Here is a 26,251-nt window from a genome sequence, read left to right as displayed (position 1 = left end):
GCCACCAATCTGTCTGCAACAAAGTGTTTAAACAAAAAGTCCATAAAAACGCACACTGAACCGTACAACAAACCAGCGGGCCGTATGAATAAAGGTAGTGAACCTCAATAACCCCAGGATGGATGACCGGCCGCGGCCCTCTGGAGCAGCTGTAGTTGTACGGCATGTTTCCTGCGCACTGGGCATGATTATTTGCGCACGACCATCGAATGCACAAATTGAAATGGCCATTTAGTTCCAGAGGTGTTCCTTTTCCAGCGGAATTAGCAGCGTTTCACACATCTACTTGCGTATTGCGCGCACATTTGCCCCCCTCCCCCAATGCCAGTTCTATTTATTTTTTTGCGTGACCGAAATGCATGCGCAAAATGCGCAAATATGAACAAACCCATTAAAATCAACAGGTTACAGTCTCTGTGTATGCAAAGACATCTTTGTAGAGCCGGCCCAAGACTTTCTGTGGCAGTTTTGCCCCGTGTTTTACCCCTGTATCTACCCCAAAATGGTATCAATAGAAACTACAGCTTGTTCTGCAAAAAAGAAAAAAAAAAAAAAGAAACACAGGAGCCATCACACAGTTCAGCTAATGAAAAAACAATCAGAACAAAAATCAGAAAACCTTTAAAATAGGTTTATTTTTTAAAAATCAGAAAACAGAAAATATATATAAAATTAGGCAGAGCCGTGATCTTACTGGCCCCCAGAATAAAGTGCACATGACCTGCCGCGCCACCAGGAAAACGTTATAAGAATATAGGTTTCTTAATGAAGACTAGAGGAAGCCAGCCCCAGGAAAGGAGTATCTCTAAGACGAGCCCGCAGGTGTCCTGTTTGAACAATGTGTTAGTCCACAAATAGCAAGAACACCCAGCGTGCAAGAAGTCTATAAAATTCAATCTTTATTTAGGCCATTAAAAAAAACACCACCCCCTTTTCCAACAGAGAACCAGTGACACCTGACGCATTTCAAACACTGCAAAAAAGATTGAATGTCACTGCCAGTTGATAATTATTGCAGTGTATTATAAAAATGAAGTGCTGCAGTGTATTATATGGTCCTGTGAGCCTCACAAGCCTCTGTAGATGGCAGAACTAGAGGCTATCTTCAAGCCTCCAGCTGCCATAGCCACCAATCTGGACCCTTTGATCACTCTGTGGGGGTCCAATGAGTGACAAAGAAAGCCCCCTTCCTCTGTCAACCTTTTGCATGCCATGGTCACTTTGACCACAGCATGTAAAGGGTTAAACAGTTGGGACTGTCAGTTTCTCCAGACCCCTGTCGTTACAACTAGAGCCTGGCTGTCTGACAGCAGGGTCTCCAGTCTTATCGGCAAATGAGACTTCTGTCTGTATTCTGATGCCGCACCATAAAAAGGCGTTGCGTCAGAATAGAGCCCATTAGTGACCACCGCAAAAATAAAGATGGAACTTTACTGACTCCCTGCACGCTGGAGGCTCTTGCTATTTGTGCATTTTCTTTTTTTTAGATTTTTGGTTTCTCCTTCCCCAAAACTAAAACGTCTACTCTTCAGTTGACGTCGCTGTCTGGGAACGTGTTTAAGGGATCAGTATATTTTACATTAAACTTTGTACCATTTAGTGTAAATATAATGTACTAGAAAACTTTTGAAAAATTTCTAATCTAAGCGAAATAGAGAAAAACGCAATTGTGCGATTTTTGGGGTCTTGTTTTTACACATTGCAGCAAAAATGACTATAACTTCACTCTACGGTTCAGTATGATTGCATCACCAACAAACTGAGTTTTTTTTTTGTTTTTTTTTTACAGAACTACTTTGAAAATATAACATTCCTTTAAAAAAAAAAAAAAAAAAAAAAGATTCTCACCGCCATAACTTTTTAGGTTTCAGTCTATACAGCTGTACGAAGGCCGGTGGTTTCTATTGTTACTATTTTGATAGCTTTTTATTACATTTTTTTTTCTTGGAGACAAAGTGACCAAATAAGAGAAATTCTGGTATTGCAGGTTTTTTGTTTTTTTTAAATAATAATTTTGTAGGACAACATTCATTGTGCGGGATAAATAATGGATTATTTTCATAGATTGGACCTTGAGGACTCGTGCGTGCAAAAAGAGCGCTTCTAAAAGAAGCAATGGGTTCCTGTAGAAGCGCTGACATGAGAAAATTAGGTGCGTGAAACTGCGCACACCTAACAAATATAGGACATGCTGCAGGTCACATGCCGCTCTTCGCTGCGCACCAAAGCTATCTTTGATGCGCGCTGTGCAGGAGTTTCCATTGACTCCTATGGGAGCAGGAATTAACAGAAACTCCTGCACAGGGAATAGATTCCCCGCTGCTTACAGCAGGACATTTAAACCCGGCTGCCCAGAAGCACATTTTAAATGTCCTGCTGTAAACTCCTGTTAGTCCCTGCGGGGATGAGGGGACTCCGAGGGTTACCTTAATCTCCATGGGGCCTAACAGGAGTTTACAGTGTGACATTTAAAATGCGCTTCTGGGCAGCACCTTTTAAAAGCCCTACTGCAAGCAGCGGGGTATTCCTCGTACCTCGCTGCTGGGCAATTCCCCAGCAGCGGGGAGCAGTAGAGGGACTCCCTCCCCAAGGGATTTCCCTATAGCAGGGGGGACAGAGAGGTGGACGGAGTTACAGGGCTTTCCCCGAGAACGTGAGAGGAGGCAGGGCTAGAGGGATCTGCCCCTAGCCCCACCCCTCTCGCCATGCCCTCTCTATATTTGCTATGGGGATTCTCTATGAGAAGCCTTATATTATAGCTTCGCCCACTCTCTCTGCGCTATGGGGATATCCCACGGGAAAGACAGAGAGCGGAGCTATGGGGGATTAACCCGAGGCCTTACGGACACAGCAATACAACTTTTTTTTAAATTAATAAATATGAGAAGAGGATTTCTTTTTAACTTTTAATATATATATATATTTTTTACAATAATAGGAAAAATGTTACTTCTTTTTACTTTCCTTTTCAGTCCCCGAGACGACCTGAACTTGCAACATATGGAATAAGCAATCAAACAATAGCTTATATTGTAGTATATGGTATTTCTGTCATAGACTACAAGCATGTTTTCATAGGCAGAAATACATGGCAGCACTGGGGAGAGGCGCCTCCAGAAGGCCCGTCTGCCATGACACCCAGACGTCACCCCTCCATCTCATCACTGGGGTAGTTCAGGACCTCTGATCGGGCCACTTAACCCCTTAACGACTGCCCCATCGGGAAACTACGTCCTGCCTAAGTGGGCTTTAATCCTAGAGGACGTAGTTTTATGCATCCTTTTTGGATTAAAGCCCTGCAGGCTCTGGACGTGACAGCTCCATGCTGTCGGTGCCCGCAGGTAGCCGACAGCATGGAGCTGTCATCCCAGGATGCGGGCAGTCCCCCCCCCCGGCATTGCGATCGGCGCTATCCAATGGATAGCGCCGATCGCAAAAAAGTACACAAAAAGTGAAAAAAAGATGAAGTTTCAGCTCCCCTCATGGATCGCAACCATGGGGGGGGGCGCTGAATCTACTCACCGAGGTCCCCGGCGGTCCCCTGCTGTCCCCGGCGATGTCGGCGGCCCTCCGGTGTATTCTGCGCATGCGCGCCAGAAGAAAAATGGCAGTGCATGCGCAGAAGCGTCAGTCACCAGGGAAATTTAAAATTTCCCGTCCCCTGGCTACCTGCAGGTAGCCGATAAACAGGTGATGCCGCCGGGGACCGCGGTGACCGGTCCCCGGACCCGCGATCGCCATTTAATCGCGAAAAAGTGACAAAAAGTTGTAAAGAACAAAAGATCCGATCCATGAGGGGAGGTGAAAATACTCACCCCTGTCCTCCGAGATGTTCCGTGGCGATCTGCCATTGCCGCGGGACTCTGCGCATGCATGCCAAGGTAAATTGGCGGCGCATGCGCAGAAGCCCGGATCGTCCGGGAGATTTGAAATCTCCTGGCGGTCCCCGCTTCCGTGATCGCTGCTATTCCATGGATAGCGGCGATCATGGAAAAGTTGTAAAAAGTTAAAAAGTGTATAAGTTTCATCTCCCCTCACGGATCGGATCCGTGAGGGAAGATGAAAATAGTCCCCAAAGCTCCCAAAATTGCCGAAAATAACGGCAAAACTGCGCATGCGCGGCCAAAATGGCGGCGTATGCGCAGTAGAGCCTAAGGCAAAAGTTGCCTTAGGCATAGTGACTTGCAGGGACCAAAGTGATTGGTCCCTGCTGACATGGGTGGCTGTGATAAACCTATCACAGCCATCCATGTCATTTGTTTAGTAAATATCGCACACGATGAGTCCTGTGTATCTCTCCCCTGTCACTCAGAGCGATTTGTGACAGCAGAGAGATAGCTGAGAAAAATCGTGTGCAATATTCAGTGAAAAAACACAGAAAAAACCCCGCCGTCCCATATTTACCGCCCCTCGTACCTTTATTACCCCTCTATACTCGCGTCCGTTTTTTGTTTTTTAATTTTGGGGGGGGGGGGGGGGGTAAAATATATATTTTTTATTTTGTCTACCTCCTCACCCTGTCTTCGCCGCCCCTCATACCCTAATTACCCCGCTATACCCACGTCCGTCTTTTTTTGTGGGTTACATTATTTTTTTTAACGTCCATTTAAAAAAAAAAAAAAATCTATAAAATGGATCGTAGACGCTATACCGCAGAGCAAGCATATGCGATACTCTTTGCGTCAAGCTCCGGTAGCGAGGCTACCAGCGAGTCGGAGTTTTTTTTTAAGCGACAACTCAGCCTCTAGCGCTGTAGAGGCTGAGGTAGTTGTCGGGGCAGCAGGGCCAAGCATTGTGGCACCTGCGACTTCGTGGAGTAACGCAGATGAATTTTTGCCCCGCATCCCCGCATTTACCCCCACGCCCTGCATCAATGCGGAGGTCGCTAATTTCACTCCACTTAATTTTTAAAATTTATTTGTAAGTGATGCCGTCCTGGATCTCATTGTCCGGCAGACAAACAGTTATGCCGGACAGTACATAACCGCGCACCCCGCGTCGTTATTCTCCAGGACGTGGACCCCCACTGACATCCCAGGAGTTAAAAAATGCCTGGGAATTGTCCTCCTTATGGGACTCATAAAAAAACATCTTTACGGTCCTACTGGTCTGCTAGCGCCGTTCACACAACACCTGTGTTTGCGTCAGTAATGCCCCGCCAGCAGTTTGAAAACACCATGCGATTTTTCCACCTCGCCGATAATACACAAATTCCCCCCAGAAACGACCCCGTGTATGACCGCTTGTCCAAGTTGAGGCCCCTTATAATTTTATTAAAAGATTATTTTAAAAACGTTTACACCCCAGAAAAAAATTTGGCGGTAGACGAGTCGCTCATGAGCTTCAAGGGCCGTCTATCTTTTCGCCAGTTCATACCATCAAAACGCGCTAGATATGGTGTGAAACTATATAAAATATGTGAAAGCGCGAGCGGATATACATCCGATTTTTTTATTTATGAGGGCAGAGACCGCCACCTAAATCCCCCCAATTGTCCAGAAGACATCGGCGTGAGTGGGAAAATCGTGTGGGCCCTTTTTAAAATAAAGGGTACCACATTTACACGGACAATTATTATACCAGCATCCCCCTTTTAAGGCATTACATGACGCAGACACAGGGGCCTGCGGAACAGTGCGCAGAAATAGAGTAGGGTTCCCACAACCCCTGGTTTCAAGACGCGTGGACAAAGGAGCGTCTTACCCGCTCGCAAAGGACCCCTTACTTGCGATAAAGTGGTGCGACAAAAAGGATGTTTATATGTTGTCCACCATTCACACAGACGCCTGCGTAGCAGTAAGGGAGAGGGGGGCTGCAACGCAGAAAAGAAAACTGGTCGGTGTGACTGATTATAATAAATTTATGGGGGAGGGTCGATTTATCCGACCAAGCTCTACAACCGTACTTGGTTAAAAGAAAGACGCGTGCGTGGTATAAGAAGGTAGCGATCCACCTAATACAGATCGCTACCTATAACGCGCACGTCGTCTATAAGTTATCTGGCGGCACGCTGAGCTTCCTCCAGTTCCAGGAGGAGCTCATCGAGCATCTATTATTTGAGACCACCGCACCTCGAAATGCATTGGAATCTGAGGAGGTGCGAAGGCTCACAGAGCGCCACTTTATGCACCCCATTCCCGAGACTGCGGGTAAAAAATACGCTCAAAAAAGGTGTCGCGTCTGCACCAAGCAAGGGAGGAGGAGGGATACACTATTTTATTGCCCCACGTGCCCATCTCACCCTGGCCTTTGTAATTACCCCCGTTTTGAAATTTATCACACCGTTTTACATTATTAATTTTACTTTTTTAATTTCTTTATCACTTATGCCACCCTATAATTTATTGTCCTGAAATGCCAAAAGGAGGGCGGGGTTTCTTTTTAGGGAGTCATTTTTATTTAGTTGCGCCCTGAAATCCAATAGGTGATCCCTCCATTATAGGCCTAGCAATGTGTCCTGTATGCAAATTGGACCTATAATGGGGGTATTGCTGAACACAGAACAATTACCGCTATAAACTTTGGGGTACGTGTCCCCAGTTTTCCCTGCTTAAAACAAAGAAAACTGTCATGAAAATGACAAATTTATGAGGAAAAAAAAATGACACAATCAGCTAAAAAAATCAAAATTGGGATTTTGTTCCATCTGCTTTACTTAAATTCATTCAAAAATTGTGGAGTCAAAATACACAGTACACCCCTAGATGAATTCGTTAAGGGGTCTAGTTTTTAAAATGGGGTCATTTGTGGGGTCCCTCTATGATCTTGGTCGCTCCAGGGTGCTACTAGCGTGTTATCGAGCCTAAAAAGCCTTTAAGCTAAATTTCTGTTCTGAAAGTCACCAACTACTCCTTTTATTTTGGGTCCCGTTGTGCATCCAGACATAAGTTTAGGGCCACTTAGGCTATGTTTCTGAACACGGAACAAACGGGGGTATCCATTTTGGGGTGCAAGTCTTCATTCATACGTTCACTGCACAAAAAACCTTACTATTAAAAAGACACAATCAGCTAAAAAAATCAAAATTGGGATTTTGTTCCTTTTGCTTTACTCAAATTCATTCAAAAATTGCGGAGTCAAAATACACAGTACACCCCTAGATGAATTCGTTAAGGGGTCTAATTTCCAAATGGGGTTATTTGTGGGGGTCCTCAATGGTTTTGGTCGCTCAAGAGCTCTACAAGTGTGATATGGGGCCTTAAAGGGGTTGTCCCGCGCCGAAACTAGTTTTTTTTTTTTTCAACCCCCCCCCCCCGTTCGGCGCGGGACAACCCCGATGCAGGGACTGAAAAAAAGAACAGCACAGCGCTTACCTGAATCCCCGCGCTCCGGTGACTTCTATACTTACCGGTGAAGATGGCCGCCGGGATCCTCTTCCTCCGTGGACCGCAGCTCTTCTGTGCGGTCCATTGCCGATTCCAGCCTCCTGATTGGCTGGAATCGGCACGTGACGGGGCGGAGCTACACGGAGCCCCATAGAGAACAGGAGAAGACCTGGACTGCGCAAGCGCGTCTAATTTGGCCATTAGGCCATTTTAGACGGCGAAAATTAGTCGGCACCATGGAGACGAGGACGCCAGCAGCGGAGCAGGTAAGTGAAAAACTTTTTATAACTTCTGTATGGCTCATAATTAATGCACAATGTACATTACAAAGTGCATTATTATGGCCATACAGAAGTGTATACCCCCACTTGCTGCCGCGGGACAACCCCTTTAAGAGCCTTCAAGCTAAATTTGTGTTCTGAAAGCCACCGACTACTCCTTTCATTTAGGGCCCCGTTGTGCATCGAGACATAAAATTAGGGCCACAATGGGTATGTTTCTGAACACAGGACAAACGGGGGTATCTATTTTGGGGTGCAAGTCTTCTTTTATATGTGTGCTGAAGAAAAAAATATGCTTTTAAAATGACAGAATTGCCAAAAAAATGAAAATCCCAATTTTTTCTTTCTGCTTTGCTTGAATTCATTCAAAAATTGTGGGGTCAAAATGGTCAGTACACCCCTAGATAAATCCGTTAAGGGGTCTAGTTTTCAAAATGGGGTTATTTGTGGGGGTCAAAATGGTTTTGGTCGCTCAAGAGCTCTACAAGTGTGATATGGGGCCTAAAGAGCCTTCAAGCTAAATTTCTGTTCTGAAAGCCACCGACTACTCCTTTCATTTAGAGCCCCGTTGTGCATCGAGACATAAAATTAGGGCCACAATGGGTATGTTTCTGAACATGGGACAAACAGGGGTATCTATTTTGGGGTGCAAATCTTCTTTTATATGTGTGCTGAAGAAAAAAATCTGCTTTTAAAATGACAGAATTGCCAAAAAAATGAAAATCCCAATTTTTTCTTTCTGCTTTGCTTGAATTCATTCAAAAACTGTGGGGTCAAAATAGTCAGTACACCCCTAGATAAATTCGTTAAGGGGTCTAGTTTTCAAAATGGGGTCATTTGTGGGGGTCCTCAATGGTTTGGCCACTCAAGAACTCTGCAAGTGTGCTATGGGGGCGAAAAGCCTTCAAGAAAAATTTCTGCTCTGAAAGGCACCGACTACTCCTTTCATTTTGGGCCCCGTTGTGCATTGAGACATAAGACTAGGGCCACAATGGGTATGTTTCTGAAAACAGGACAAACAGGGGTATCCATTTTGGGGTGTCACTCCTTATTCTCATGTGCACTATAGGAAAAAAAAATATGTCTTTAAAATGACATATTTGCAAAACTGTGAATTTTTATTTTTTCTCTTCTAAATTGCATTAACTGAAAAAAAAACTATGGGGTCAAAATACTCATGACCCCCCTCAGTGAATACATTAAGGGGTGTAGTTTTTAAAATGGGGTCATTTGTGGGGGTAGCTATCATTCTGACACCTATGAGCCTTTGCAATCTTGCCTTGGTGCAGGAAAACAAAGTGTTTCTCAAAATGCTGAAAAGTAATGTTAAATTTGTATGTCTCCTAAATGGGTAAAAAAAAACAAAAAAAAACACGAAAGTTTTTCAAATGTGCTTTCAGAATAAAGTAAACAGATGGAAATATATACCTTAGCAAAAATTTGTACAGTATGTTTGCACATATTTGCGTAATTACAGTTGAAAATGTGAAAAAAATGACAATTTTTTTCAAAATTTTCCCAATATTGGCACTTTTAATAAATATTCATAAATACTATCAGTCTATTTTTTCCACCTATATGATGTACAAAATGTGGCGAAAAAACAATGTCAGAATCACTTGGATATGTAAAGCCTTTACGGAGTTATGCTATGTTGAACGCGTCAGATTTCCAAAATTTGGCTCCGTCACTAAGGCGCAAATAGGCTTTGTCACTAAGGGGTTAAACACTGCTGGCAGAATTGACAGTAGCATTTAAAGGGTTAATAGTTGCGATCAGAGTGACATGTGGCTGCAGCCACACTGGCTGTGTATGGAGCGGGCTCAGCTTTTGAGCTTGTGCCGTATTAGAGCTGCGCACATCAGATGTACATGAATGTGCTGGGAGCGAAGTAAAGAAATGCAGTTAATCCCATAGAAAACAAGCCCAACAGAAAAATAAAATAAAAATAGCACAAAAACAGTTTAACTTATGAAAAATCAAAAACTAAAAGCTCAAACCCATAAAAAACGTCTGGTACTTAAAAGGTTAGGAATAGAGATGAGCGAGCATACTCGTCCGAGCTTGATGCTCGTTCGAGTATTAGGGTGCTCGAGATGCTCGTTACTCGAGACGAGCACCACGCGGTACTCGTCTCGATTAAACGAGCACTGACCATTGAATTCAATGGAGCCGGCAATATTGCCGGCTCCATTGAAAGCAATGGGCTGCCGGCTAGCGCGGGATGAATTTTCGGGAAGGGCTTAAAAATATAAGCCCTTACCTGAAAATCATCCTAAAATGTGCAAAAAGTAAAAAAAATATATATATACTCACCTTATCCCAGCAGAACGATGTTAGCCCATTGAATTCAATGGAGCCGGCAATACAGCCGGCTCCATTGAAAGCAATGGGCTGCCAGCGATCGCACAATGAATTTTCGGGAAGGGCTCAAATATATAAGCCCTTCCCTGCAATTCATCCAGAAATGTGTAAAAATAAAAAAATATATATATACTCACCTGCTCCCAGCAGACGGAGTTCAGCTACAGCCAGCTGGCAGTTCTCCTGAACTGCTCTCTGTAGTATTCAGCAGCCGGGGATTTAAAATCCCAGCCTGCTGAATGAGCCGCCTCTGATTGGTCACAGCCTGACCAATCAGAGGCAGATCTCACTCACACCCATTCATGAATTCATGAATGGGTGAGTGAATGCTGCCTCTGATTGGCTCAGCGCAGCTCTCAGCTGAATGACAGCAGTTCAGCACCACAGTGCAGGGGACAGCAGGAGAAGATGCGGCTGTGCCCTGGCAGCTGAAGGGAGGTGAGTATCTATTTTTTTTGTTTTTTTAAATCACTTTTAATTCATTTCCAGGGAATGGCTTATATGTAAAGTCCTTCCCTGAAAAAGAATTCAGGTGTGCCAGCGGACCATTGTCTTCAATGGAGTCGCCGGCAGCAGCTGCGGCTCAATTGAAGAGAATGCCTGCATTTTTATTCTTTTTTACACTAAAATCTTTTTTCAGGTAAGGGCTTATATTTTTAAGCCCTTCCCGACAATTCATCCCCGCGCTCGCCGGCAGGCCATTGCGTTCAATGGAGCCGGCTGTATTGCCGGCTCCATTGAATTCAATGAGCTAACATCGTTCTTCTCTGCCACAGCTGTTACAGCTGTGGCAGAGGAGAACGATCTTAATGCTGACATTTTTTTTTTTTACACATTTTAGGATGATTTTCAGGTAAGGGCTTATATTTTTAAGCCCTTCCCGAAAATTCATCCCGCGCTCGCCGGCAGCCCATTGCTTTCAATGGAGCGGGCTGTATTGCCGGCTCCATTGAATTCAATGGGCTAACATCGTTCTTCTCTGCCACAGCTGTTACAGCTGTGGCAGAGGAGAACGATCGTTATGCTGACAGTGAGGGGGGGGGATGTCTCACTCTTGCCACTATTGTGGCTTAATAGTGAAACCTTGGAGCCCGAAATGCAGCCCAGCATGTTGCTCCTCGCCTGCCCTATCCATTTCTGTGTTTTTTACATGACTTTGGTGATTTGCTAAGATTTTCACAAATGAAAACCTTAGCGGAGCACCAGTCATATACAAAAATGCTCGAGTCGCCCATTGACTTCAATGGGCTTCGTTACTCGATACGAACTCTCGAGCATCACTGAAAGTTCGACTCGAGTAACGAGCACTCGAGCATTTTGGTGCTCGCTCATCTCTAGTTAGGAACTCTACTTGTTGTCAGTGAACAGGAACATTACCATTACCATCCAGCCTAAAAAAATGCATAAACCCAAAACTTCTTCCAGCTACAAATGTGTGTCTACTAGTCTACACGGGTTTGCAGAGTTTCTCAATGCTGCGTTTACTGCAGATTCAGCCTGGTTTCGGCAGGCACAGCTAAAAACGCAGCCAAGGCTGCTTAAAAAAGAGAAAAAAGTCCATATTCACCTGGCAGGTGCCGTCGGGTACTCTCCGGACCTCCATGCAGGCTGCCGGGCACTTGACAAGCCGGCAGAGCATCTTTTGCTAACGACGAAGATTAGAAATCCCCATCTCCAGCAAGAGATTGCTCTAATTCGCTGACAGCCTGCTCAGCCAATCACAGCCAGCGCTGAATGCTCCAATGAATGCCTGTGATTGGAGCATCCAGCGCTGGCTGTGATTGGCTGAGCAGGCTGTCACTCAGCGGTACTCAGCCAATCAGAGCAATCTCTTGCTGGAGGCGGGGATACTAATCTCCGTCACTAGCAAAAGATCCTCTGCCAGCTTTACAAGTGCCCGGCAGCCTGCACGGAGTTCCGGAAAGTCCCCGATGGCACCGGTCAGACGAGTATGGACTTTTTTTTCCTCCCTCGGGTAGTGTAGCTAGGGAGTTTAGCGCTGCCCAAAACGCGCCACCAAGCTGTGCCGCATTTTCGTCAGTGCTGAAACCGCTCCCCATTCATGTCAATGGGCAACACACGCTGAAAGCGGCCACCAAAGATGGAACATGCAACGCTGTCAAAGTGCAGCGTTTTGTCGCTTGTGTGAGCAGCCCCATTGAAATGCATGGGAGCGTCATATAGTGTTTAGCGCTGCGCTAAAAGGCAGCGCCAAACGCTGAACAAAAACGACTGTATGAGGGAGGCCTAAATCCTTGCTTGCTCAGATGGTTCTAGATCTCCTAATATCCTAAATATGTATCCTCATGGTGTAAAAGCCCCTGCTGCCAAAACTACAAATGGTAACATACATGCAACTTCACGTCTGCTACCATTCATCAGGGTGTGAGCCTATGCAGAGAGACTGCCTGTCAGATATAATGCAGTACTATGGTACTGCATTATACTATATGAGATATCAAACGACTGCAAGTTCAAGTCCCCTATGCGGACTAAAAGAAGAGTGCAAAAAAGAGTTTAAAAAAAATTTAATTCGTTATTAGAAAAAAGGTAATAAAAGTTTTTTTAAAAAAACCTTTCCCCATATTTATAATAAAAAAATACATATTTGATATCGCTGTGCCTGTCCATTCTAGCAACGTAACGAATTCTTTATCCTGCACGGTGAACATCGTCAGAAAAGTAAGTAAAGAGAAAAACACCATCTTCAATAGATTTTCAGCCTTACGTGGGTGGCGTGGGATCCGGTTCCTTAAAGATCGGTAGCTTGGGCAACTTTGGGTTTTTCTTCTTTCCTTAAATGTGAAAAAAATGCAGTAGGTTACAATGTGAATAGGTAAAACATAGATGTGTCTGCAGGTAAACATACAGCAACATGAGAATGGAAGGACACGGTCACCCCTCACTCGGTATAGGACGGGCGCAGCCTTATACCAATGGGTAATTATGTGTGGGAGAGGTCCAACTAAAAAAAGATGACTAGATGAGCAACGAGTGCATTACAACACCTACATGACACTCCTGGCGTGACCCGACCTCATTCCACATATAGAGGGATGAAGGCGGCGCGGCCCGGGAACAAGGCCTAGTTCAACTTGGTCACGTCCGAAAATGTCCTAAACTACCACCATCAGTAAACGGCTCTGAAGATGCTGATTCCAAACCAGTACTTTTCATCTTTGTACTCACTTGGATTTTCCCTCTTATGTCTTTTAAGCCATTTACTGATCTCTGTAGTTTTGGGGGGTTTTAGGAGATGATACGAGTCTTTTTAGAGAGGTTCTGCAGTATTATAAAAACATGACCGATTTCTTGCAGGAAAAGCACCACACTTGCCCGCAGGTTGTGTCAGGTATTGCAGCTGAGCTCCACAAAACAGAGATGCAATACCACAACCAACCTGTGAACGGGTGTGGCACACTTTTTTCCCCAGCAGGAAAAAAAGCAATCATATTCTTCTAAAGGCCCTTTTCACAAGGAACTATATTAGTTCAAAAAAAATCGTTCAAACCAGTGAAATCAAACGATAATCGTTAAGTGTAAATGCAGGAAATGATGAGTAGTTTGCTTTTTGTTCATTTTCTGCAGGCATAAAAACTATTGTTGGCTCGTTCACTAATCGTTCGGGTTAACCAGCGTTTGTTCAGTCGGCCTCCGTCACTTATACAGCAAATGTGAAAAACTCAATGATTCTCGTGTGACCGAGCCAACGATGTGTCTGCTGTATAAACGGGCTGCACGAGCGAACGAGGCGACTAACATTCCAAAAAACACATCTGCCACATGTTATTCTGACTCTCCCCTATAATTTCTCTAGTATATCCCTTAGAAAGTTCCATTACCAGTTTTTTTTCCGCGCAGGAAACAGCCAACAAGCTGGTGATGATAAATCCAATCTAAGTATGGCGAGTGCGTAATATGGCACTGCATTTTCGTGAAGCGGATTAACTGAATAGGGATTATCCCATCTCATGGTCCAATTGCTAGAAGCACTCTACTACTGAGAACAAGTGTGGCTGGTCAGAGGGGCGACTACGATGCCTCATCGGTCAGCACACTCCACCCATGCACGGCCAGATCTCACACCATTCAGGCATTTACGGCATCACAGATATCCTAGAACAGTATCAGACGTGAATATTAGGATCATCCCACGGAGCAGAAGGAGATTTTCTTCCCCTATTGGCACATCCAGAGTTTATCTAGTAGGTGCAACAGGGTCTTCTAGTTCACTGACTAAACATACAGCAGGGGTGGCAAACTCATTTTCACCGAAGGCCACATCAGCCTTACAATCGGCCCTTTCAAGGCAACCATAAGAGTAAGACTGTATAATAATAGTGGCCCCAGGAGTAATAGTTACGCCCATAGTGGTCCCAGGAGTAATAGTGACCATGTAATAACCCCAGTAGTAATACTGACCCCCCCCATAGTGACCCCAGTAGTAACAGTGACCCCCATAGTGGCCCCAGTAGTAATTGTGTCCTATCTTGGTGGCCTCAGTAATAATAATGCCCCCATATCGGTACAGCAGTAAATAGTGCGCCATATATTGGCCCCAGTAGTATCAGCGACCCCCCTATTGGCCTTCGGCCAGGCAGCATCCTTACAGGCATTCCACTCACCCAGCCTACAGCTTCAGGTTGCGGACTGGCTTTGGCCGGCGGGGCTTGTGTTTGACATGTGTGACCACATGAGATTTTGAGCGTGAGAAGTGCAAGCCTGGGTTCACACAGGGCGGATTTGCCGTGCGGAATTTCGCTGCGGCAAATCCGCCCGTAGCTGATAATCTCGGGATTAGCCAGCCATGTGGACGAGGTTTCTCAGAAATCTCGTCCACACGGGACGGCCAATCCGCTGCGGTAAATCCGGCTGAAACTGGATATAGATAGATGCAGCATGTCTATTTATTGCTTACTTCCATCGCGGCCGCACTCTCCTCTATGGGAGCGCCGGCCGCAACGGAAAAACGAGCGGCCGGGCTGTTTCAGAGCCGCCGCGGGTTTTTACGCGACGGTTCTCCCGGCGGAAATCTCGCGTTTTTTGCTGCGGCCAAACCACGGGATTTCCGGCGGGAATACGCCCCGTGTGAACCCAGCCTAAGGCCTCATGTCCACGGGGAAAATCAGATCCGCTGCAGATTCTCCATGGAGAATCTGCAGCGGGTCCCTCCTGCCCCGCGGACATGAGCGCCGAAAATAGCAATTTAAAAGCATTTACCTATCCAGCGCGGGCGACGAAGGTCAGCTGTTCCTCACGGCCGGATCTTCATTTTCAGCCGGCGGATGAATTCCTGACGCCGGCGGCACGTCGCCGGCACGTCGTCGACGTGCCGCGCGCATGCGCCGGGCACATCCGCCGAGCCGAAGCAAGGGAGATGCGGCCGTGAGGAAGAGAAGAGCTTCGCGGTCCGCTGCGGGTGAGTAAATGCTTTAAATTCCTATTTTAGGTCTCCCGCGGATCCGGACGGCTTCCATAGGCTTCAATAGAAGCCCGCGGGAGCCGTCCCCGCGGGAGACCCGCATGAAAATGGAGCATGGTCCAGATTTTTTCATGCTCCATTTTTTTTAAAATCACTTTTATTGACGATCCGCGGGTATTTATGTACCCGTGGGTGGTCAATGCATCCCTATGGGGTGCGGATCCGCATGCAGGAAATCCGCTGCGGATCCTAAATCCTATTTTCCCCGTGGACATGAGCCCTAAAGGAACAAATCAAAACAAAAACAACCAAATAAAAGTTGCAAACCTGAAACTATTTATTTAAAAAAAGAAACAAACAAAACGCATTTTAGAAGTGATGTTGGCCTACGAGAAGATAACGTGTCGGGATGCATTAAAGGCTTCACATTGTATCCCAGTAACCTTCCATAATGAGAATCCCTTAATAGGACACCCCTTGAAGAGGATTTCTGGGGGAAAAAATGGTTTAGAATGAAAAGAAATGGAACATTCACCAACCCCCGATAGTCTAGGACTGCCCTGCTGCCAGCCACACGGAACCTGGAGGGAGCGCTGGGAGGGCATGTGCTGCTCATTGTGCTTCAGCTGTGTTCTTCTATGGCCACTGTAGCCTGTGATTGGCTGAGCTGTCATGTGCGCACTGAGCAGCTCAAGCCCGCCCACCGCTTGAACCCAGCGGGATAGGGACAGCTGCAAATCCCTGTTAATGGGGAAAAAAGCTATATGGTGACGGCTGATTGACCTAGTTCTCGCCTCTGAATACTTAGCGAATAGTAACGGGTAGAGATGAGCGAGCATACTCGCTAAGGGCAATTGCACGAGCGAGCATTGCCATTAGCGAGTACCTACCCGCTCGAGAGACAAGGTTCGAGTGTCGTCGCGGGGGAGCGGTGAGTAGTGGCAATCAGCAGGGGGGGAGGGGAAGAGAGAGATCTCCCCTCCGTTCCTCCCCGCTCTCCCCCGCAGCTCCCTGCCCGCCGCCGGCACCCAAACCTTTTGTCTCGAGTGGGCAGGTACTCGCTAAGGGCAATGCTCACTCAAGCAATTGCCCTTAGCGAGTATGCTCGCTCATCACTAGTAACAGGCAATTTTTCAATATCAAAAGGAGCAGGTCGCCATTTAGTATATGGCCATGCCCAGCAAAACGGTAGCCCCTTACACTCTTGTTATAATAGAGGAACTCTGAAGTCCATGTCCTAAGAGGGCATGTGGTAAAGCGATGTCTTCCTATATAGTCACACTTCTACAACTTTCCAATGTATTGATTCCATTTCCAGCCATTTTCAAAATGTCTGCCTTTAAGAAAAACAACTGAATTTTCCTGTTTAGGGTGCCCACCCACTAGCGTTGCATTTTTGGTGCGTTGCATTTTTAACATTAAAAAGTTCCACTGACAATTGGGGGGGGGGGGGGGGACGCAGCAAATTTGCAGCGGAAAAAAACCCACTAGTAGGTAGGCACTCTTACATCCGGCTGAAGACCTGTACAGACCTAAAACTAGTCACGGCTGAGGGTTTGCTACAATTGTATCAATGTTAGACAATCCTCAGGGTACATAAGCAGCGCTGGTTTGCTACAATCATAGGTAAAACGTATCAGCCCAGACTGGATGCTCTGTGCAGAGTACTTGTATACAGCAAGCAGAGATCTTGAAAATGGTGTGCAAAGAATAGAAGCTCAAAACTCAACCCATCCATATATACAACCAGCAAGACGATCATGCCAATTTATCACTAAAATTAGGTTAGCGGGCAATCAATGCAAATACTAAACAGCCTTCTAACACGGAGCTCCGGGTCTGACACCTATTTCTCCCATCTACCTGATGATCTGGTGGAGCAGACGGCCTGCACCTACTACTTTAACCCTTCATGGACAGTGTATTATATGCCCACCTACGGACAATATTTTGCAGCACATTACTCAGCTTATCTGTTCACATCACACTCCCCCATCCCAAGAGACTCCCTTCTAATCTCTCCTCCTACAAGATCCATTACCTGCAGATTCTCTACTTCACCCCACCCCTCTTGGGGGAATTTCAATGAATCGTCTCATGTAAATGCATGCTATGACTGAATGAGAGTGTTTTTCAGTTTCTGCATGCAGAAAACTGAATGGCGCACTGTTCAATGTAAACAGTCATTCGCTTCTGAATGATTGACTGTCTCCTTACAATGAATGGAGGCAGGTGGGAGGAGAACGCACCCCGGCCCTCTCTGCCTCCATGCTGGCAGTGCTCTGAGTGATGCCGGCGAGACTCGCTCCTGTGTAAGAGCACAGGAGTGAGCATCACTGGGACAGTTGCGTTATTAGACTTTGTCCAGAGGACTTGAACCTGCGATTGATTGCTTCTACAATGTACTGCAATACTGCAATTACAGTATATTGTATTTTTTTATGTTCACATAATAAGCCCTGCCATAGTCTTCAGGCAAACAATATCAATGAGGCAACAGGATAAAGATGGAAGACATTGCACAGACGGGTTCATATCTAGCCGGTGGGTGGGCATATGGCAATGTACCCAACTGTCTGCCTGTATAACTCCAACAGAAGGCTCCAAACATGATGCGAACATGGTTTTATACGGATCCCGAGTAAGAGACTGCATTATGGTCCAAAACTGCATCTAAAAGTCTACCGGTCATCATTGGAAACAGCAAACTTGTTGCCAAGCAGATTACCTATAAGGCGGTGGGAGAGTTTGCTTTATAGATTACCGAGCGAGGTCTGTAAAGAGGGTATGTGGAGAGAAGGCTTTGAGGTTTCAACTGTGAAGCCTACAGAATAGAGAATGTAGCTCTGGGGAATTATACAGGCCCCAATTATTTATCTTGTACTGATCCTGAATCATGTACACTTATGACTTCACCAGCAGAACAGCGAGTGCAGCTCTGGAGTACAATACAGGGTGTAACTCGGGATCAGTAGAAGATCAGGAAAACATGTACAAAGTTACTCAAAGCGACTTTCCTATGTAGATTAATGAAGAATATGAAGCAAAAATGTGGAGATAGACTTTACGGATGACCATGATGGATATGAGGAGAGGCTTTCGTATGATAAACGTGCTCATGCTCACAACAATGCACCCGACAGACTCACCAACTCCTTTGCTTGTGGGGGCCTTCTTCACGTACCCAGGAGCTGCGTGACAAATTAAAGGAACACCTACAAATGAAAAGCGTTCAACTCCATTTAAAGAAAAGAAATTGCTGTACACCAAACCAGCATTAATGCCAATTAAAGGGAAGGGCACGATTAAAGGGAAAGAACAGAGGCCAGCACTGTAGTCCAGCCCCGCTGTGCTAATCACTGTGCCAAAACCTTTAAAAAAAAATTATGGAAGCAGTTCATATCGCCACAGGGACATTTTGGGGAAATTTTGTTGATTTGCGTAGCTATAAGGCCACATTCACACGAGCATGGAACAAACTTTTTCTTTTTCTGCACGCGTGCATCGGCGCATTTTACAGTACTTTTTGCACATACAAGACGGTGTAAGATGTTTTTTTTTCTGTGCAATTCAGTGTTTCAAGCATCTCCCAGCATATTGCGTATGCATTCGCGCATCACCATTGACCTCTAACGGGACTTTTGGAGCGCAAATGTAAAGGAAAAAAGAGCATTTTTTAGCGGAACTGAAATACGCAGGATAATATGCACATGTGAATGATCCCATTGAAATCAATGGGTTCTAGTCACGGTGTTCTGCGCATGCAACTACTGCAAGCATGCGCAAATACACTCGTATGAATCTGGCCTAAACCGATACAACCTATTGGCAGATAATCCTGACTCTCAAGCATATCAGTGTGTAAAGTGCACATATAAATACTCCTCCCTACTTGTTCATATGCCATAACCTATTGGATAATCATTCTCCCAAGTTCCTGCAGAAACATAATGATGCACTTATCTGTTATTTCGCATTGAGTCTACCTTCTTATGCACTTATAACAACCTCATACTTGCAATGCCTAAAAGTCCTCCATTGAGATTTGTAGCTGAGGGGAATTCACACACTTACTCAATACTACACAAAGCTATCTCTCAATTTACTATTTACTACTGGGAGAGCCTCGTGTGACGCAGAGTGTTAGGCCTCCTTCCCACGAGCGTGACGGGCTCCGCCGCGTAATATTACGCAGTGAAGCCCGTCACGGCGCCCCCCAGAGCCCCTATACTTACCTGCGGGAGATAGCGTGAAAACGCTTCCCCGCCCACCGCCGTCGCGTCGTGTGACACGCCCACCGCGTCACGTGACGCGGCCGGCAGTGTCACGTGACGCGCCGCCCGCGTCAAATGACGCTGCGGCAGTAGGTGGGGAAGCGTTTTTTCACGCTATCTCCCGCTGGTTACAGCGGGAGATAGCGTGAATGGACGGCTTCCATTGACTGCAATGGAAGCCGTCAGCGCGTACAGCCCGTCATCACCCGCAGCAAATAGAGCATGCTGCGGGTGAGGACGGGAGAAATCGCGGTGCGTAATTCCGCAGTGGAATTACGCATCGTGAGCATTGTGCTATTAGGTTCAATAGAACCTAATAGCAGGGGGCCACACAGCGGACTTTTGCCGCGAATTTACGCGGCGTAAATCCGTTCGTGGGAAGGAGGCCTTAGGCTACCTGTCCACAGGCGTCGCGATATCCCACATTGGACCTCTGCCGCGGGAGCCGCCCCCGCCGGGGAGGAGGAGCCAGCTGACAGATCTCAGCAGTGAGCCTATCTGACAGATAGGCTCACCGCAGAGAATCGCGGCAATTTGCAGCATGCTGCGATGTGCCGGCCGCGAGCGGAGAATCACTATGATTCTTTGCTTGTGGACAGGGGGGTTGTACTTCCCACAGCAACAATATGGAAAGCGTTCACTGCGTTCACAAATAAGAATGAAACCATTGAAAATTATTGGTTCCATAATCACGCCTTCTCACTCACTCTCGCATTGCACGATTTTCTCGCCAGCGTGAAGCCTGCGTTAATCTGCACTACAAGCATAGCAACCAAATGATCAGACATTCTTAATGAGAAGCAAAGTATTTTTTTTAGGCCTCTTTTACACGGGCGACAGCCATTGTACCACACGCAAATCACATCCTTGTTCCCCCGGTTTTCAAGCAATATTGCTGCCTTTTAGAGAGAATGATCTTAATTCGGGCCGCTTACGATGTAATCGCACCGTTTTTTAAATTGTGAAAGTCAATAGGAGTTTCTAATGTTAAAACCGCATTGCACGAAATTCGCAAGTTCGTGCGATACGATAAACAAGGAGGCTCCATAGGAAAACACGCGCTACAGAAAATAGCACATCGCAGAAAGATAGAGCGTGACGCAATTTTCTTTCTCGCAACATATCATCATTCAATTTTGTAGCCCGTGTTAAAGCGGCCTTAATCAATGTGTCTTTGGAAATGAAGTGCTGAGGCGTACGTAACCTTTAATGCCCCCCGTCAACATGTTCTGGGCTTGTAGATAGAAGAAAAGCGTGAAGCGCAAGAAAACAGAAGGAGATGACGGGCATTACAAGCACGCTGCGACGCCGGCTGTCAGTAACCTTACAGTCCTGATGTGGCACAAGTGCTTTTATCCTATTTCCAAACACGCCCCAAGTTAACGGGGGCTTTAATGGAGTCGTCCACTTATAAAGTATTAAGCCTTTAACAACTAGCCATTTTCCAGGTTTTCGTGTTTTATTCCCCACGTTCCAAGACTTGTAACTTTTCCAATTGGCGTAGCTGCATGACTGTTTGTTGTTTCAAGCAGGGTGTTTTTTAAATGAGGTTTTTTTTACTATACCGTATACGGAATTGCAAAACATTTACAAAACTTTAAGTGGGGTGCAGTGGGCAAAAAGCTTTGGTGGCGGTCGTGCTACGGTAAAAGGGACACGTTACCTGCATTCTATGCGGCAGTAGCATTGCGATAAGATATGTATAGATTCTATATTTTACTACTTAGAAAAAAAAAAAGTAATTTAATGGAATCTAATGCATCAGATTATGGCGTATATAGGTCGGCCGTGAAAACGGCGGCCAATATATGCTCGTGGGAATAAAGCCTTTGTGTGAGAGAAATACTGTGATATTTTGATAGTTAGGGCTCATCGCGAGCTACGCCTGATGATTTACAGCGTGGAAGTACCACGATACAAAAGAAACCGTGCCGGCTTTTGATCGCGGAAAAACATGCGTTTTTCTGTGGTCTCCATTAATGCTATACTAAAAAGCAGACCTCCTACGACGTAAATCCGCGCAAAATAGAACATGCCACTTTATTTTACTCCTCGCGGAAATCTAAGACGGAATTCAGCATGTCGGCATCAGCTGCCAAAAAGCTATTAAGATCAATAGAACCGAATAGCTGTGGAATTCACGTGCGGATTTAGGCTGCGGCAACCGCTGTACAATTCTGTTCAGGGGCATTCACCCTTAAAGCTTTTTCGTACATGGTCAACGACAATCTTTTTGATTGTTATGAGGCAAAACGGGCAGGGGTATTTGATTGTAATAATTTTCGAGGGGGGGGGGGGGGTTATGGCTTTTACAATGTACTGCAATATTGAAATATTACAGTATATTATATTTTTCACTTTCACATACTAAGCCCTGACTTAGGCAGGGCTTAATATGGTTAAATACGTGGCAGTGCTGGGAGCCTTCACAGGCCGGTGCTGCCATGGCAACCAGCTATTACATTACAGGGGAGCTGATGGGGAGTTGGAGGAGGACCCCGACTGTGGCTGACAGTTTACATACCATGGTCTGGATTGAACGAACATGTAAACTGTTAAACAGTCGCAACTGGAGCCCTCTGTAACTGCGGCGGTTGTCAGCTGTCAGAAATAGCCAGCACCCGCTAGGTCTGCAGCGAGCTTGGCTCCTAAGATCGCTCCATATCCACATGTAAGTCACAGAGGGGGAACCCTTAAGGCCCTTTTATTTTTCATTCCTCGAAAAAATAATAGTTTGGTGTAAACGGACCCTTAGGACAGGATATCAATAGCAAATAAGCAGTGATCCGCCGCCTGGGATTCCCACTGACCAGATGTTTGTGTGTAATATATGGGTGGGTCACTACAATGAGACCGGTGCTTTCGGCTTCCTGCAAAAATAAGCTTAGTGCATGAACATATGCGCCTGGCAAAGTCCCAATTGAAGTGAAAGACTTGCATGTAATACCAAGTCTGGCCACTGCAGCTAGAATGGAGCAGTCCACTTCCTGCAGAAATCAGCTCAGTGCCCAAGCGCATTGACCTGGCAAACAGCTTATCAGTGGGGGTCCATGGTGGCAGACAGGACATTAATATATTAACAACCCCTTTAAATCCTTTTAGATGAAATTGGGAGGATGATTGTCCAACAAGTTACGGTAGGCCTTCTCTTTTATTGGAAAGGAATATTTTTTTTCTGCCAAAATGCCCGGTTTTAAGGATATACACGTATAAATCAACAGCAAAATGTTCCAATGATGCTGTGATCACCTTCTAGACACAATTAAAGGCGTTCTATATTATTTTAAAAATACCTACTATTCAATAGTCTACTCCAATAGGTTCACACAAGTCATTTACTAATAGAGCTCCAGCGCTTCGAGAACAGGTTGCAGGGGGCGCTGCTGCCGTTGACCTCCTTGATCGTTGAGGTTCTGTAATGATCTCATTAAACTCCCTGAAGTACGAAGTGTCACATATCATGTGATCAGTCCTCCTTCCCCCCTAAAAGAAATGTCACAGATCATGTGGCCAATCCTGTAGGATCTGGGGGGTTGGGGTGAGGGTAGATTTCAGGAACGGAGAACCAAGAGTTATTGGTAACAGGAGGACTGCCCAGTTTTCATGTGCGGCGCAAGTATACAACAGTGCCACAAAGAAGTGAGCAGGCTTTAAAAGTATGCCTTTAAAAATAATACTTGTCCAACTTCATTACGGGAGGATACTTCTTTCAAAATGAATGCCATTGAAACGCTGTACCTACAGTATGGAATTGCTGGTAACGCTATGACGTCCCATATCTCTCCTTTCAAAACAGCTATTTTCAACACGCTGTACTACTTTCTACCAAGTTTCCCCAAAAATAAGACCTACCCTGAAAATAAGGCCTAACCAGATTTTCAGGAGGCTTGAAATAAGCCCAACCTGAAAATAATCCCTAGCTGCATTACATTTAGGAAAAAAGGAATGCATTACCCAACAGGCTTGGTCCATGTCCCTCCCACTGCTTTCCAGAGTTCCGGAGCTTCGCTGTGCTTCATGTAGTCCTCAGTCGCTGACAGAAGATCAGTTCCTGGTTACAGGATTCATACATCTTGCCTCTAGGAAGTTATGGCTGTGATTGGTTCTTCGATTGCTGCTCAGCCAATCAATGCAGCAGTTGAAGAACTAATCACATCCATCGTATTGGTGCAGCGAGCGCTGTATTGATTAGCTGGGCAAAGGTGGAAGAACCAATCACAGCCATCGTGTTATGGCGGTGGGATTTATGAATTGGCCAATCAATGCTGCAGCTCAACCAATTCATAAATGCCGCTCGAGAACCAGAGCCATCCCTATGAATTCCGTAACCAGCAAGTGATCTTCTGTTTGTGACCGGGGGCTGGCAAGAAGCATGTTGGAGCTCCGGGAGGGACCTGGACCGAGTCTGCTAGATAAGTAAAATAAGACATTCCCCAAAAATAAGACCTAGTGCCTCTTTTGGGGCAAAAATTACTATAAGTCAGGGTATTATTTTTGGAGAAACACTGTATTACTGTCAGTGCCAAAAATGCAAAAACACCAATGCAACAGCGCCCTCCTTCTGAAGCTTTGAGTGATTTCAACTGAAATTAATTGCCAGCGTGATCAATAGAAAACAAGAGCCTTGGGGTCATGCTAGCACGCTGAGGGTCCCAGAAAAAAGCCTCACGAGCGCCAAAGTCTCACATTAATCCAAAAGAATCCCGGCCTGTAACTACAAGGATGGCGGTGTCACTGTCAGCCGTGGCCATCACCTATCACGGTTCCGGAGTTCTCAAGACACATAATTAAGAGTCGGCTCTCATTCTAAAACCCTGCTTCCAATAAAGAGAGGACTGCTGAAAAATATTCTGTACAGAACAAAAAGGGTTAAAGCTACATTCACCTGCGGGGAGAGCATGGTATTGGGCCAAGAAATGGGAAATTTCACCGCGATGCAAAGCGGTTTTTATTAAAAATCGCGTCACTTCTATGAAACTGCGATCCTGACGCATGCGATAGGATGGCAAGTGTTTGCTATTGACTTCAATGGGAAATGCAGCACTCACATGCACATCGCACGGCACGCAACTGCCATGTGATATCCTTCAAGGCTGCAATGAAAACAACGGGCAAAGCATTCCGGAGGATCACCCAACGGTAGAACATGCTCCTGCGAATACATCCATGCAAGAGAATGGATTTCATATTTGTGCGCATCATAAAACTCACGCGAAAATATCATTTGTGTGAATATGACCTTAAAGGGGTTGTCCCGCGGCAGCAAGTGGGGTTATACACTTCTGTATGGCCATATTAATGCACTTTGTAATATACATCGTGCATTAAATATGAGCCATACAGCAGTTATTCACTTACCCCCTCCGGTGCTGCCGTCCCCGTCTCAATGGTGCCGTCTAATTTCAGCGTCTAATCGCCCGATTAGACGCACTTGCGCAGAAGGGTCTTCTCCCTTCTGGTCAGTCCGGGCACGAGCGGCGTGTTTAATAATAAGTAGTAGTAATCCCGTTTGGGCCAGGTCTGGCCTTGTTTTTGGGTATGTTTACACGGGTTGGAAATGCTGCAAATTTTCTGATTGGCTGGAATCGGCACACGTGACGGGGCGGAGCTACGCGATGATGCGTAGAAGGGGGTGGGGCCAGAACGCCGCTCGTGCCCTGACCGACCAGAAGGGAGAAGACCCTTCTGAGCAAGTGAAATTAGACGACACCATGGAGACGGGGACGCCAGCGCAGGGAAGGTGAGTATACAACTTTTGTATGGCTCATATTTAATGCACGATGTACATTACAAAGTGCATTAATATGGCCATACAGAAGTGTATAACCCCACTTGCTTTCACGGGACAACCCCTTTAAGATTATTATTAGGTTTAGTGGTCGGGGTTAAAAAACGGCAAGATTTAGTTTTTTTTTGTTTTGTTTTTTTTTTAATTGTGACATCACTTCAAAGGTTATGTGTCATCAGAAAATGGCGTAATGTATAAATCCAAATTTTTTTTAGGTGAAACAGTTTTTCTGAATGTTCGGTCCTAATTTTTTTTTTTTTTTTTTAAAAGAGTATGCGCAGAAAATTTGCAGCATTTCCAACCCGCGTAAACATACCCAAAAACAAGGCCAGACCAGGCCCAAACGAGATTACTATTTCTTACTATTAAACATTGCTAACATATATAAGGCAGCCTGACCGCGACCGGGTTGGATTACGCGTCCGTGCGGGAGCCTGCAGCAGAATCCGGCTCTGACCGTGGCCGGCGACCGCGCGTATTGTGGATGACCGCAGACAATTGCCGTCAGTCATGCGCAGTACAGACTTTCTTTAATATCTGTTCACTATGCGATGACACGGGTGCCCGCGGTCTATCTGCAATGTCAATTGTGGATGGGCTGCAGGTCGGACAGCTTTTATTGACTTCAATGAAGCCGTCAGTTCGGAATCCGCACAAAACATGCTGTGACTTTATAGTCGCTCGAGGAAATTGCAATTCGTTCATTTGAACGGACATGTGAATGTTCTATTTTTTCAATGGATGCGGAATACCACGGATAGTCCGTGCGGGTGACGATCGTGGATTCCGCAATTGAA

General features: G+C 45.7%; 1 protein-coding gene across 2 annotated transcripts in view; it reads right to left on the bottom strand.

Annotated features, from left to right (window-relative positions):
- Nucleotides 1-26,251, bottom strand: part of MAP2K6 (mitogen-activated protein kinase kinase 6) — a 100,246-nt gene that overhangs the window by 48,321 nt on the left and 25,674 nt on the right. Inside the window, exons 2-3 of one of the 2 annotated variants that reach the window (XM_066586232.1) lie at nt 18,542-18,583; nt 12,699-12,765 (exon numbers count right to left, since the gene is read on the bottom strand). In XM_066586232.1, the coding sequence (XP_066442329.1) occupies nt 12,699-12,765; nt 18,542-18,583 (109 nt within the window). The remainder of the gene's footprint in view (nt 1-12,698; nt 12,766-18,541; nt 18,584-26,251) is intronic. The other variant, XM_066586233.1, reaches the window with a different exon arrangement.

Source organism: Eleutherodactylus coqui, chromosome 13 (assembly GCF_035609145.1).
Source record: "Eleutherodactylus coqui strain aEleCoq1 chromosome 13, aEleCoq1.hap1, whole genome shotgun sequence".
NCBI classification, from domain to species: Eukaryota; Metazoa; Chordata; class Amphibia; order Anura; family Eleutherodactylidae; genus Eleutherodactylus; species Eleutherodactylus coqui.
Note: the sequence above shows the minus strand (reverse complement) of the source record. Positions and strands in the feature narration are given on the sequence as shown.